This window comes from Mirounga leonina, unplaced genomic scaffold, assembly GCF_011800145.1.
Source record: "Mirounga leonina isolate KUSES-001 unplaced genomic scaffold, KU_Mleo_1.0 Mir_114, whole genome shotgun sequence".
Lineage (NCBI taxonomy): Eukaryota > Metazoa > Chordata > Mammalia > Carnivora > Phocidae > Mirounga > Mirounga leonina.
The window spans coordinates 19,670,382-19,685,867 of NW_023270265.1; the positions used below are offsets into that span (position 1 = coordinate 19,670,382).

At 36.8% G+C, this 15,486-nt stretch overlaps 1 protein-coding gene across 2 annotated transcripts in view; it reads left to right on the forward strand.

Annotated features, from left to right (window-relative positions):
- The window catches only part of BTAF1 (B-TFIID TATA-box binding protein associated factor 1), a 109,547-nt gene that overhangs the window by 38,327 nt on the left and 55,734 nt on the right, over window positions 1–15,486 (forward strand). For both annotated transcript variants that reach the window (XM_035025040.1, XM_035025048.1), the window contains 4 exons: window positions 17–193; window positions 1,440–1,580; window positions 2,555–2,679; window positions 5,134–5,254. In XM_035025040.1, coding sequence (XP_034880931.1) covers window positions 17–193; window positions 1,440–1,580; window positions 2,555–2,679; window positions 5,134–5,254 — 564 coding nt within the window. The remainder of the gene's footprint in view (window positions 1–16; window positions 194–1,439; window positions 1,581–2,554; window positions 2,680–5,133; window positions 5,255–15,486) is intronic.

Genomic DNA, 15,486 nt, shown 5'->3' on the forward strand with positions numbered 1-15,486 from the left:
CCTTTGTCATTCATAGGTTGTGGCACCAGTTCGTGAAACTTGTGCTCAGACATTAGGTGTGGTGTTAAAACACATGAGTGAAACAGGAGTTCATAAGACTGTGGATGTGCTGCTTAAGTTACTTACACAAGAACAATGGGAAGTTAGGCATGGTGGTCTGCTGGGAATAAAGTATGCTTTGGCAGTTCGTCAGGTAAACACTTCAGGTTTTGAAGCATGTATGGGAGAGTTTTTTTTCCCCTCTTAGTTTATTTTCTTTAATTATATGAAATGACCCTAGATTCTTAGTGTTACAGATAAGCCAGTATTTCAAGATTTGCCTTCTTGAGGTAGTGTCATAGACCTAGGTAGAGCTAATAAGAATTTAAGTACAAATCAAAAGATGGTTTGTTAGGTTTGGAAACCTGTTCCTGTTTCATAGCAAGACCAGTTCTCAGGGAGATTCCTAGTGTATGATCCTAGGAGTAGCCCCTGTGGGCTAGCTCTTTTGGGGAAATTGAAAGAAGAATAGATTGGAGTTAGAAACTAGAAGGGATGGCTTTTCCTGCCTTCTTCTCTCACACCCCTTTTGGTTGTCAGTAGTGTTGAATAAGAAATAGAAGTTGAGGTTCTAGCACCAGTGGTATGTATGTGTGTGTGTGTCTGTGTGTTCACACAGGGAGTTCATAGTGAAAACATGTTCTGATGTTTTAAGCCACACTGAATAATAAAGTACTTGATACTGTTGTGGTCTTTTTCAAATGGGATTAGTTACACATAGGCTTCTATTGATGTTATTTTTCTTTTTTGTTTATATGATTCCTTTTTTTTTAAGATTTTATTTATTTGAGAGAGAGTGAGCATGAATGGTGAGGTGAGACAGAGGGAGAAGCAGACTCCCTGCTGAGCAGGGAGCCTGATGCATGGCTCAATCCCAGGACCCTGAGATCATGACCTGAGCCGAAGGCAGATGCTTACCGACTGAGCTACCCAGGCGCCCCTGTGTGATTCCTTTTTAATAAGGATTGGGATTTATGGGGCTCCTGGCTGGCTCAGTCAGAAGTGTGTGTGACTTGTGATCTCGGGATCGTGAGTTCGAGCCCCACGCTGAGTGTAGAGAGTACTTAAAATAACTTAAAAAAAAGATTAAGATTGGGCGCCTGGGTGGCTCAGTTGGTTAAGCGACTGCCTTCGGCTCAGGTCATGATCCTGGAGTCCCTGGATCGAGTACTGCATCGGGCTCCCTGCTCGGCAGGGAGCCTGCTTCTCCCTCTGACCCTCCCCCTTCTCATGTGCTCTCTCTCTCTCATTCTCTCTGGCTCAAATAAATAAATAAAATCTTTAAAAAAAAAAAAAAAAGATTAGGATTTATGTTTTCCTGTGGTAAATTTAATAAAAAATGTTTAAGCACAATAATTGAATTATAGAAAATTAATCTATTTTGATGTACTGTTTTACAGGATGTAATTAATACTTTATTACCTAAAGTTTTAACTAGAATCATTGAAGGACTTCAGGACCTTGATGATGATGTCAGAGCTGTTGCTGCAGCATCATTAGTACCCGTGGTAGAAAGCCTGGTGTATCTTCAGACACAGAAAGTAAATTAAATATTTTTGCATTTTCTTCTATAGAGCTTGTTTACATTCGGGGTGTAGAGTATTAGCAAAAACATTGAGTACTTTTTTCTCCTTCATCCCCCCCCCCCTTTTTTTAAGATTTTATTTTTAAGTAATGTCTACACCCAACGTAGGGCTCAAACTTAGAACCCTGAGATTGAGAGTTTCATGCTCTACCAACTGAGTCAGCCAGGCACCCCATCCTCCATTTTTCTTATGACAGATAGTGCTCTGATGTTGCAATTTCAATTATATATTATCCTTTGAGGAGTGAATTTTGTCTACTAATCTACTTCCCCATCATGTACAGAATATACATAGGGAACTTCTTTGAGAAGAAAGCAACCATTTCTTCTTTATTTCACTCCTGGTTTTTAGATATATGGAATATTTTTTGTTTTGATTTTGGTTTTGGCTTTAGGTTTTTTAAATCTGGTCTCATTTTTTGAAATGGCCTCTTTTAAGATCTGTCTGACTTTCTTTTGTATATCAAAACCAGAACACGCATATTTAGAAGTGCAGCAAGCAGTATTTACTTAAAAGCTCAAAAACTAAATTTGTCTTTTCATGATGATTAGTATTGTTTTAAATATATTAAAGTTACTTTATACAGAGGGTGATATCTTGTGTGTGTATACTGTATTGTTTTCAGAGTTTGTTTTTTTACATAAAAGAGAGTATTGGCATAAAATGGAGTATTGGCTATCTTAATTCCTGAATTCTCCCATTATGAGCCTGGTTAGAAAGGGAAGTGCCAAAGTAGAGTTGAGTGGCATTTAAAGAGGGGTAGAGAATTACTAAACGCAAATAATGTCTCCTCAATTTTGCTCAAAACTGGTACTCTCCAAGGACATGGGAATTGTATGTTTTTGAATCAGTAGTGGCTACAGTCTGGCATGGCTTGTGCATATTTTGTGTAAAATAAATAACTGTTTTCTTAATAACTGATCTTCTAGGTACCGTTCATTATAAATACACTATGGGATGCTCTTCTGGAACTAGATGATCTTACAGCTTCAACAAATAGTATTATGACTCTTCTTTCATCCTTATTAACTTATCCTCAGGTCCAACAATGCAGGTAATTATTTGTAGTTAGTGGAGTAAAGTAAGAAGTGTTTACATACATTTCCAGATAAACCTAAAAATACAATAGTGTAGCATCTTTAAGAAAAGCACTGTAAGTTGGGAATGCCAAAGAGTACTATTTCCAAGCAGCCTTTTCTTCTTTATTCTCTAACCACCAGCACATTTGGGGCAGGAACTTAAAAAGGTCATATTCTTTACCCTTGGGCTACTTTGGTTATATAATTCTTCATCTTGTTCATCCTATGATAGTTAACTTCAGAAATAGGATCATTGCGGATTATCTTCCATCTCTAGCCCCAGAATATAGAATTTCAGCTTTATTTAGAGACATTTAGCTAATAGAATTATAATTGAATCATCAGCATTACATTTTCCAAAATTTGCTCCTCTGTGAACTTTTTCTTGTAATGTTCCTTCCAGGTCCTTCTTGACTTCCATGATTTTACTGATCAGGAAGGGAATACGTAATAGTATAATATAATTAACAGAGGTAGAGACTGAATGAGGCCAAGACATAAACCAAAACTTTTAAGTGTCACCTGTTTTCCTGTCCTGATAATTGAAATAAAGTTCAGCTAATTAATGTATTCCCTACCTTTTAGACTGCCACTGAATAATACTCTTTCTATTAATAGTATCTTTGGAGATACTGAAGAAAAAATTCATATGCAACTTTAAAAACCACAGATGAGAAAATTAAGTACTGTCTTAGCCTAGTGAGGATGTTTAGTGAATATTCACATGATTATGATTATAAATGATTTCTGGCTCTGTGAGTCTATTTCCAGTGAAAATCATAAATGTGTTAAAAATATGTACAGAATGTTTCAAATAATACTGACCCTGATGGAAGTACTTCAGTGTTAAATTCAGGCCTACAAGTTGGAAGACCAGAGTAAGTGCCTATAAAAGCAAATGAAGAGAAAAAGTGGTAGTGCATATATGGTATTTCCTAATTTTCAGGTACTTTTCAATTAGTAGTAAAAGCTATAGGGATTAAATGAGTTCATCTATGTGAAAGCCCTTTTCAAGCCACAAAATGCAAGAGTTTTTAATTAACCCTAAATCAGAGGTTGGCCAACTTTTTCTGTGAAAGCCCAGATGGTGGTAGTTTTGGTTTTATGGGCCATGTCATCATTGTCAAAACTACTCAGCTATGCATATTGTAGTGCAAAAGCAGCCATAGACAGTACATAAAGGAATGAACATGGCTGTGCTCCATTAAAACTTTATTTTAAAAAAACCAGGTTGAGTGGGTTTGGACCATGAGCCTTTGTTAACAGCTGCTCTAAATAAAGGACTTAGGATTAAAAAAAAAAAATCATTGAGTAGGTAGTGTCAGGAAAGCCAGATAATATAAGAAAATGAAAGTAGTAATGAAAATTCTGTTAATTCAATGTGAAATAATGTAGCTTTAAATTTTTTTCAAAATTGCCTTATTAGAAAATTTGCTGCATATATTATATTTGACAGATACTTTCCAGCTTATGTAAGAAATGCAGCATGTCATTGGGAGCATGAACAGTTATTACACTATTACCAAGACCTTGTTATAATGCTTTTACATAGATCAAATCTGTTTTAGGTCTCTGTGTGCATGTATTTAATTTATAATTTTATAAGTAAATTTACTAAATGTGTAAATAAATGTAAGAAGTGATGTTCATCAAACCTGCAAATAATGAAAATAGTGTTAAAAGATAGGCCTCCTGAGGTGAACCACAAAAGAACAGATAGTTACACTTGCCATATTCTTTTTTGTTCATGCCTTTTTCTATAGAGTTACATATTTCAAACACTATTTATAAAAAAAAAAAATCATTTCCTAATCCAAGGTAATTTTTATAAATGACTCATGGTTGTGACAGGAATTCTGTTGTCCAAATTGTTAGCATAGATGTGGCTTTGCTTGTTTTTCTGCAAAGTTCTAATCTGTGAGAAGGAAGATATTTGAGTTTTCTTGACTTAGTAATACTAAATCAGGATAACAAATTTCAGAGCTACTACCATACCATCTCTTGCTCATTTGATATGTGGCAGAGGTGACCCCAAAGGGGAATGTAAGTTAGGTGCAACAATTAACAGTCTTGATTTTGTGTAATCTGATTACCAGTTAAGATACATGTCCCATTTTCCTGAGTAAGAACAGATTGAAATTAAGGGCAGTTATATTAGAAAGTTCTTATTTGAAAAAGTAATTCATGGCATTAGTGCCATAGAACTTAATGTTAATATTTTTTTATGACTCCGTTTGCTCTGGCTATTCTGGTTCTGTAACAACAGTTCTGAACAAGGATGTTAAATGAATGTTCATATGAAAATTGTATTATGTTTTTAAAATTTATTCATCAAGAAAGATACTAGGTCCATATGGACATATTTAGATAATGTATCAACAGAGTTTCAACTGAGAATGAGTAAGATTAATTTGTGTTTTCTTTGTTAGTATTCAGCAGTCACTCACGGTTTTAGTTCCACGTGTCTGGCCTTTTTTGCATCACACTATATCATCAGTTCGAAGAGCAGCATTGGAAACTCTGTTTACGTTATTATCAACACAGGACCAGGTAAGAACTAATAACTGTATAGTGATCTTGAAATTATATAAAATAATTTTATAAAATAAATCTGACCACCAGGTTATCTATGCTACATATTCAAAGATCAGGAGAATGCTGGGCCTAGTAGAAGTGGTATGGTGACCACGTAGACACATAAGAATCATGAGGGCAGAAATATTTTAATATTTTGTTCTAGGTCATAGTCCCAGTGCTTGGAATAGTGCTTAACACATAAGAGCCTTCAACAAATATTTGTTGAGTGAAAGATTGAATAGTCTGTCAGAGATCTGTTAATTCAGTTTTTGCTTGCTTTGTGTGGTTGACAGCTGGATGGTTGGCAGAGCTCATCCCAGGTTAGGAGGCTACATTTAGAGCTCTACAGTATGACTTCTAAAGACTGATGATGAAACTCCTAGGCACTTGCCTCCTCTTAAGAATTACTTAATCTTTTTTTTTTCTTAAAGATTGTATTTATTTATTTGAGAGAGAGAGAATGCTCACGCACAAGCAGGGGTAGGATCAGAGGGAGAGGGAAGAGCAGACTCCCTGCTGCATAGGGAGCCTGATGCAGGACTCAATCCCAGGACTCTGGGATCATGACCTGAGCCGAAAGCAGATGCTTAATCACTGAGCCACCCAGGCGCCCAAGAATTACTTAAACTTAAGAGCATGGTGTTTCTAAGGATAATATACTTCAGGAGTCATACATGGAAGTGCCTAGAAAGATCTTTCAGGTAATATCACTGTGTGAATGGAGTCTGTGCTGACTTGAAGAGTCTTTGCCCTGCCTGTAAAAGGCTTCACATTTCTATTTGAAAAATAACTATAGGTCAAACAAAATACTAGAATTTGGAGAAATACCATAAGGAATCCATTCTGACATGCTGTTATTTGTTGGTACTACAGATTGAGCCAGTCATCTTTCAAAAGCAGTGGTTGATTTTTTATTTATTTATTTATTGTTAGACAACAGATTATGGTATGGGTATATGTCTCTCTTGTGTTCACTAATCATGCATTTCTGTGTGATTTAGGAATATTTAAAGAGGGGGGGATATTCCATGTAGACTTGTTTTAATCTGCAGCATGGTATTGTGTTGCACTTCTGTGACTCAGTATGTATAAATTTTGTTTTGCCTTTTTTTTTTTTTTAATTTTATCTAATCAGACTCTTCTGAGGAAAAACTACCAGGTTTGTTTTATAACCCTCAGTTGATCAGGCATGACAAAACTGACATGAGTTGTTTTGAATTTTCACTTCTTTTCTGTTTTGTGGTTTTGTCTAAATGTTCTGATGGAAGTATTCTTAAATTTATTTTGGTTAGCCTTCTTGAAATTACCAGATTTCTTCACTTCATGTTGTTCTTTATTATTTTTCTAATAGACTTTAAGAGCAGTTTTAAGTTTACCGAAAAACTGAGTGAAAAGTACATAGTTTTTTTGTTTGTTTGTTTGTTTTTAAGTACATAGTTCTCTGGGTGCCTGGATGGCTCAGTCGTTGGGTATCTGCCTTCGGCTTGGATCTTGCTCCCAGGGTCCTGGGATTAAGCCCCACGTCGGGCTCCCTGTTCGGCGGGAAGCTGACTCCTCCCTCTCCCACCACTTATGCATAGGTCTCCAATATTTGTTAAATAAATTTGTATAAAATTCTATGCAGGGTGTTCTGAGAAATTTTTTAAAATTCCAACATTATTCTTACCTTGCAAAAGTTTACAGTGTAATCGTGACAAGACTCTTCTGTGATAAGTTTAATAACCCCGGCAAAGAGTTAAATAATGGAAGAGCAGAATATGAGAGGTGTCAGAAAGCAGCATTGAGGGCTAAACTAAGTCCTGAAAGACCAGGAGGATTTGGGTGATAAGGTTAAAAAACTAATCTTCTGTTCTCCCTAATTATCTAATATCTTCAATATGCACTTTTACAAACATACCATTTTTCTGAGTAATATGTCAGTTTCAGATTAGGCAAGTATACAGAATGTGTTTTGGAACAAAGAGCTTTTCCAGTCTATTCCCTTTAGACAATTAAATGTATCCTGCTTTTGTATTTTTCTTCGTTATTCTGGTATGTGCATGATCCTTTATTTTTTGAGTTTTCATGTTTATTGTGTTTCCAGTATCCTTTTGTGGTAGTTATCTATACCTCTAACTTCTTTTTCTCTTCTTGAAAAATTTTTAATGATATCACTAATGAAACATCCTGTTTCTATCTAGCTTCTGTCTTCAGATTGTCTCTTTACTGAAAGTCATCCTATCAGCAAAACTTAATATTGACGCATATAGAATATTTTGTGTTTTGTCACTGCCCTGAGCCTTTCTCTCCATATTCTCACCATTGAAGACTTAGAGCTATGGAATTTATTACCCACTCTCAGTACATCCCGGTTTTGGCCCCCACATATATGCTTTACTGTATTTATTTGGTTTTTCTATTTTTTCAAATAATAGTATAAAGCCAAACCCTTTTAGAAAACTATTCTCAGGGGACTCCTGGGTGGCTCACTCAGTTAAGCAGCTGCCTTCGGCTCAGGTCGTGATCCCAGGGTCCTGGGATCGAGTCCCACATCGGGCTCCTTGCTCAGCGGGGAGCCTGCTTCTCCCTCTCACTCTGCCTCTCCTTTCTGGTTGTTCTCTCTCTCAAATAAATAAATCTTAAAAAAACAAAACAAAACAAAACAACTTTTCTGGGCACCTGGGTGGCTCAGCCGTTAAGCATCTGCCTTCGGCTCAGGTCATGATCCTAGGGTTTGGGATCGAGCCCCACATCGGGCTCCCTGCTCAGTGGGAAGCCGGCTTCTCCCTCTCCCGCCCCCCTGCTTGTGTTTCTGCTCTCGCTGTCTCTCTCTCTGTCAAATAAATAAATAAAATATTTTTAAAAAATAAATAAAAAGTAAAAATAAAAAAACAAACTTTCCTCAAGACCACAACCTATTCCCATTTTTTAATTTTGGGAAGTTTTTAAAATAGACAAAAGAGCAGGGAATTATAAAACAAGATTTATATATCCACCATCCAGTTATAATTCTGTTTTATTTGCTTCAAGATTTTGTAACCAAAATATTAAGAATAAGTTGTAATCCCCTTAGAACTTCACCTGTTTTCTAGTTTACCCACGTTCTTCCTTCTATATATTTATAAGAAATAGTAGTACTTTTCTGTTTTGTGGTTTTGTCTAAATGTTCTGATGGAAGTATTCTGAAATTTATTTTGGTTAGCCTTAGGTAAGTACTTTCCTTAGTAGTTTGCTCCTCCTTATGGTTTGGAATCAGGTTTTGTAACTTCAGTTTCTACACAGTAATGGTATTGTAAAAGGGGAGAATTTGAGTTAAGGATAATTTGGGGGACTGTAGCCTCAGTTACTTGCAAATTGGTTAGTAATTTGTTATTGCCTAGTACATTAGAATTAAATTCTTGTCTCTTGGTCTTTTGTTATTTGGCTCTTATCAATCCTTCCCCCTGCTATTTCCTAATATATAACCTGGAGTCAAGAAAAATTTTCAAGTCCACCCCTGTATCCCAACTGTTACCATGCTATATTTATTTGATAAGAATTTTTTTTACTGTGACAATGTTGTATTTATTTGATAAGAATTTTTTTTACTGTATCAATGTTATATTTATTTGATGAATTTTTTAAAAAATCCATTATAGTTAACATACAGCAGTATATCATTTTCAGGTATACAATATAGTGACTCAGCAATTCTGTACAGGACTCAGTGCTCATCAAGATAAGTGTACTCTTAACCCCCTTCACCTGTTTTACCCATCTCCCCTCTGGTAACCATCAGTTTGTTCTCTATGGTTGAGTCTGGTTTTTGGTTTATCTGTTGTTTTTGTTGTTGTTTGTTTTCTTAAATTTCACATATGAGTGAAATAATATAGTATTTGTCTTTCTCTGACTTATTTCAGTTAGCATTATATCTCTAGATCCATCCATGTTGTTACACATGGCAAGATTTCATTCTTTTTTATGGCTGAGTAATATTCCTTGTGTGTGCGTGTGCACGTGTGTGCCTGTGTGTGTGTACATGTGTATGTACCCACCCCCCCACATTTCCTTTATCCATTTATCTATGGATAGACACTGGGCTGCTTCCATATTTTGACTCTTGTAAACATTGCTGCAATAAACTTAGAGGTGCATGTATCTTTTTGAATTAATGTTTTCATATTCTTTGGGTAAATACCCAGTAGAGCAATTACTGGATCATTTGGTAGTTCTATTTTTAACTTTTTGAGAAACCTCCATACTGTTTTCCACAGTGGCTGCATCAGTTTGCATTCCCACTGACAGTGTACAAGGATTTCTTTTTCTCCACATCCTTGTCACCACCTATTGCTTCTCGTGTTGTTGATTTTAGCCATTCTGACAAGTGTGAGGTGATATTTCATTGTAGTTTTGATTTGCATTTCCCTGATGATGAGTGATGTTGAGCATCTTTTCATGTGTGTGTTGGCCATTTGGATGTCTTCTTTGGAGACATGTCTCTTCATGTCTTCTGCCCATTTTTTAATTGGATTATTTGGGAATTTTTGGTGTTTTGAGTTTTCTAACTTCTTTAGATATTTTGGATACTAACCCTTTATTGGATATGTCATTTGCAAGTATCTTCTCCCATTCAGTAGGTTGCCTTTTAGTTTTGTTGATTGTTTCCTTTGCTGTGCAGAAGCTCTTTATTTTGGTGTAGTTTCAGTAGTTTATTTTTGCTTTTGTTTTCCTTGCCTGAGGAGACATACCTAAAAAAATGTTGCTACAGCCAATGTCAGAGAAATTACAGCCTATGCTCTCTTTTAGGATTTTTATGGTTTCAGGCTTGCATTTAAAGGTCCTTAATCTTTCGAGTTTTATTTTTGCGTATGGTGTAAGAAGGTGGTCCAGTTTCATTTTTTTGCTTGTAGCTGTCTAGTTTTCCCACCATTATCTGTTGAAGAGACTGTCTTTTTCCCAGTGCATATTGTTGCCTCCTTTTTCAAAGTTTATTGACCATATAATCATGGGTTTATTTCTGGCTCTCTATTTCATTTCATTGATCTGTGTGTTTGTGTGCCACCACCATACTGTTTTGATTACTACAGCTTTGTATTATAACTTGAAATCTAGGAATGTGATACCTCCAGTTTTGTTCATCTTTTTTCAAGATAACTTTGGCTGTTCAGGGTCTTTTGTGGTTCCATACAAATTTTAGGAATCTTTGTAATAGTTCTGTGAAAAATGCTTTGTTTTTTTTTGATAGGGATTGCATTAAATCTGTAGATTGTTTTGGGTGGTATGGACATTTTAACAATATTTGTCTTCCAATCCATGAGCATGGAATGTCTTTCCATTTGTTTGTGTCATCTTCAATTTCTTTCATCAGTGTTTTGTTTTTCAGAGTACAGGTCATTCACTTTCTTGGTTAATTGTATTCCTAGGTATTTTATTATTTTTGGTGCAATTTGTAAATGAGATTGTTTTCTTAATTTCTCTTTCTGTTGCTTCATTATTGCTGTATAGAAATGCAGCAAATTTCTTGTTCTCTTTGTTTTTTAAGATTTTATTTATTTAGGGACGCCTGGGTGGCTCAGTCGGTTAAGCGGCTGCCTTCGGTTCAAGTCATGATCCTAGGGTCCTGGGATTGAGCCCCGCATCAGGCTCCTTGCTCGGTGGGGAGCCTGCTTCTCCCTCTCCCACTCCCCCTGCTTGTGTTCCCTCTCTCGCTATGTCTCTGTCAAATAAATAAATAAAATCTTAAAAAATAGGGCGCCTGGGTGGCTCAGTTGGTTAAATGACTGCTTTCGGCTCAGGTCATGATCCTGGAGTCCCGGGATCGAGTCCCGCATCGGGCTCCCTGCTCGGCAGGGAGTCTGCTTCTCCCTCTGCCCCTCCCCCCTCTCATGTGCTCTCTCTCATTCTCTCTCTCTGAAATAAATAAATAAAATCTTTAAAAAAAAAAATAAAAGGTTTTATTTATTTATTTGAGAGAGAGAGCACAAGCAGGGGAAGTAGCAGAGGGAGAGGCAGAAGCAGACTCCCCACTGAGCAGGGAGCCCGATGTGTGGGACTCGATCCCAGGACCCGGGGATCATGACCTGAGCCGAAGGCAGATGCTTAACCAACTGAGCCACCCAGGCGCCCAAAATGCAGCAGATTTCTATATATTGATTTTGTATCCTGTGACCCTACTGAATTCATTTGTCAGTTCTAGTAGGTTTTTGGTGGAGTCCTTAGGGTTTTCTCCATATAGTATCATGTTATATCTGCAAATAGTGAAAGTTTTACTTCTTCTTTACCTATTTGGATGCCTTTTGATTCCTTTGATGAGAGTATTTGGCACATGACTCATCACCTGCCCCCTATAATTCCCTCCCCTACACATAACCACTGTCCTTCCAAAATATTATCTCCCTTTCTTCCTCTTTCTGTCTTTCCTTTATTCAGGGAACAGGTGCCACAAAACAATTCCAATTTCTACAACTCACTGTGATTTGTTTCTTTAAAGTCATTAATAAGTGAACATTTAATGGTTATTGTTACTCTTAGAATCTCAGCAACATTATTTGCTTTCTGAGAAAATATCAGAGTAAACCATATCTGATGGGTTGTATCTGTTATTGTATTCTTCACCACAGCTTTTCCTGATGTTTACTCATGTTTTTAAAATTATTTTTAAAGATTTTTTTTATATTTATTTGAGAGAGAGAGAGACTGTGTGTGCAAGAGTGGGGGTAGGGACAGAGCGAGAAGCAGACTCCACCCTGAGCAGGGAACTTGACATGGGGCTCAGTCAATCCCAGGACCTTGAGATCATGACCTGAGCTGAAGGCATATGCTTTACCGACTGAACCACCCAGGCACCCCTCCTGATGGTTACTATTGATTGCTTCATAGCTACCTGCAAACTGTCTTGTAATACAAGTTCACAGTCTCTTATTTGCAGTTTTGAAATCCAGAGATTTTTTTGTAAGGTGAATCAACTTACAAAACTACTCATTTGGTGTAAAAACTTGCTCATTCTGAAGAGAGACTGTTCATAAGTCTTTATTCTACTAAATGTGCCCATTCACAAATTTTGCTTCAGAAATATTAACATACTTTATTTGGGTGCTACCTCAGACCCTGTTTGAGGATATTACATAGCATGCAGCTCATACAACCTCATTATTCTAAAATTAGAATAATTCCGAATTTCAAAACACATTTGGCCCCAGAGAATTCAGATGAGAGATGATAGACCTATGGTGATAAAAATCTGTTCTCACTTTAACTTGCCTTACTTTTTCTTTTTTTTTTTTTTTTAAGATTTTTTTAATTTATTAGAGAGAGATAGCGAGAGCAGGAACACAAGTAGGGGGAGTGGGAGAGGGAGAAGCAGGCCTCCCGCCGAGCAGGGAGCCCGATGTGGGGCTCCATCCCAGGACCCTGGGATCATGACATGAGCCAAAGGCAGCCGCTTAACCATCTGAGCCACCCAGGCGCCCCTTGCCTTACTTTTTCTGAGCTGCTTTCTATTACTATTGTTTCTTTAGTGGTGTAATGAAAAGATCGCTTAACTAAATAAAGAATCTGGGTTCTAACCTCAGCCCTACTATTTGTTAAATTTATGACCTTGGTCAAGTTTATTTAACCCTTCTGGTGATAATCTCCACCCAGTCTTTCTCAGAGGTACATGGGCTAAGTAAGATAATGTACATAAAAGTGCTTTAAAATGTTAATGCTATACAGATATAAATAATAGTACAGATAGTAAGAACAATAATTAGCACTTCCAGTTCTGGGAATTCTTTTTTTTTTTTTTTTTAAGATTTTATTTATTTATTTGACAGAGAAAGACACAGCAAAAGAGAGAACACAAGCAGGGGGAGTGGGAGAGGGAGAAGCAGGCTTCATGCTGAGCAGGGAGCCCGATGTGGGGTTTGATCCCAGGACCCTGGGCTCATGACCTGAGACAAAGGCAGATGCTTAATGACTGAGCCACCCAGGTGCCCCAAGTTCTGGGAATTCTTTCCTAACAGTTTGGAACTCTTATTTATATGCTGAGGTGTAAGAATGATACTTAATTATAGTAATAATCCAAGTTATTATTGAGGGCTTACTTTATGCTGTGAACCCTGGTAAGCATGTAACATGGGTGGCTGCTGCCATTCCCGTGTTGCAGATGAAGGAACTGATGACCAAAAATTAAACTTCCCCAAGTTCGTGTACCTACACAACTCATAGTAAGTGATTTGGCTCAGATTTAGATCCAATTCTGGCTGACTTTCAAAAGGTTTTAAATTTTACATGGAGACAAAATGGATTAAGTGTCTATTGAATTGCTTTCTCACTTTTGTATATGAAGTCATCTTAAGTACAAAGTGAAAAAATGAACTCATTTTTAGATTACTAGCAGTTCTATTCTGGTTTCATTTTCTAACTTCTCAACCCTTTCCTCTCAGTAACTGCAATGTTGAGGCTAAACCTGGCTGTAGCTCAGTGCATCAATACCCCTTAAAGACTGATGCCTTTATTTCCTTGAAAGTATTCTGATTATTTTCATTAATTTTTTTTGTTTTGCTTTGAAGATTTTATAACAAAAATGTCCTTAATCTTAAAATTTATCCTATCATGAGTATGTATGCAGGCATGTACATCTCTAAAATATCCTTAAATAAAAAGACAGTTAATACAGTTATTTATGAAATCTTATTACCATTAGACTTCTCTGTGATACACCATAGCATCTGTGATGTTAACATGTGAAAGTATTGGCAAGCCTGGCTTCTTAGGGCACATGAAATAAGAACTTTTAAGCAAACCAAACTAGTTTTCATTTGGTAGGGACATAAAATCAAGGTGTAACTTTTTTTGTTAAACTGGCAGTTTGGCAATCAAAGTGAATTTTACCACTTGATTTTCCTTTCTGTATTGTCTCTTTAGCCTATGACTGTGTTTATACATATAAGAGCGTATCTGTGAGTCTGTATGTCTGCCAGTGTACTACTTTACTGGCATTGTTACCAGTAAGTGTTATAGCTAGAACTTGACTCCTCAGTCTAGAAAAATATATTGGACGTTAATCTTTTGTTCTGCTGACTGGGTCAACTTTTCCGTTCCACTTGCATCACAGCCACTTTATGAGTCATTCCAAAATTTCAGTTATGTACAGCATTGACTTGTTTGAAAGGCAAGCTTTAGCATGAAACTTAAATTTAGCATGAAGATATATATATATGAGATTGAGTTGGAATCCGAGCACCTAGGATGTAAGAAATTTCTCATATGCATATGTAGAAAGGGAAAGGAAGACCAAAAGAATACATTTAACTAAGACTGGCATTAGAGAACATTATCATAATTAGGTATTGGCCAGATTTTACAAAGGTATTAAAAGGCAAGAGCAGAGGTTAAATATTTAGCTGACTTTCAGTAAATATTGATTGGACAGATGAATAGAACAGGGCATTATAGATTATGTAAAAATATAGTTTGGTTCATTTGTGTGTGTGTGTGTGTGTGTGTGTGTTTCTTTTGGCAATGGGCCAAAATAGGATTTCAGGCCAAATTAATGAGAGGACTCAGTGTGATTCATTGCTTTGTTGTAGCTTCTTTCCAAATCTCCTCCCCTGCAACCCCAAATCATTTGATATGGTGATAAGAAATGATGAATTTGCCTACAGGCAGGAATCAGATGTTCATGGGAGTGATGATCAGACTGCTGCTTTTTTTGTACATCTGACCATGTTGTGGGAAGATAAAAGAAGGGGCATAGCAAAAGGGTGCTGGTAAGAGCTTACCCTGTCAGTTTTGCAAATTAGGGTTTTAATACCAACTACAATTGCAAGAAATTTCACATATTCCGAATTATTCTCTGTGACATGGGACCATTTCCTATAAGAATTCAACAAATATTTTAGTGCCTACTATGTGCTTACAATTCTTTAGATACTGATCGGTAAGAGACAAGGTCTCTGCCCTTCTGTAGAGCTTAAAACAGGAAACTAAACAAGACAGGAGAAACACAGACAACTGGACAAGCTCTAATAACATAACGAGGTAAGTATGTGGTAGGGGAAGTAGATGATGCTGTTTGATCCTAGCTAGTGAAGTGAGTGAAGGTCAGAGAAGGTACCCTGCCCACTGAAAGTGAAGCTAAAGCTGAGATCTGAAGGATGAGTAGAATTTAAGCAGGTGAAGAACAGGGTCAGGAAGGAACAGCATGTGAAACTCTGGAAGCAAGAAAGAGCATGATGGGGGTGCCTGGGTGGCTCAGTCGTTAA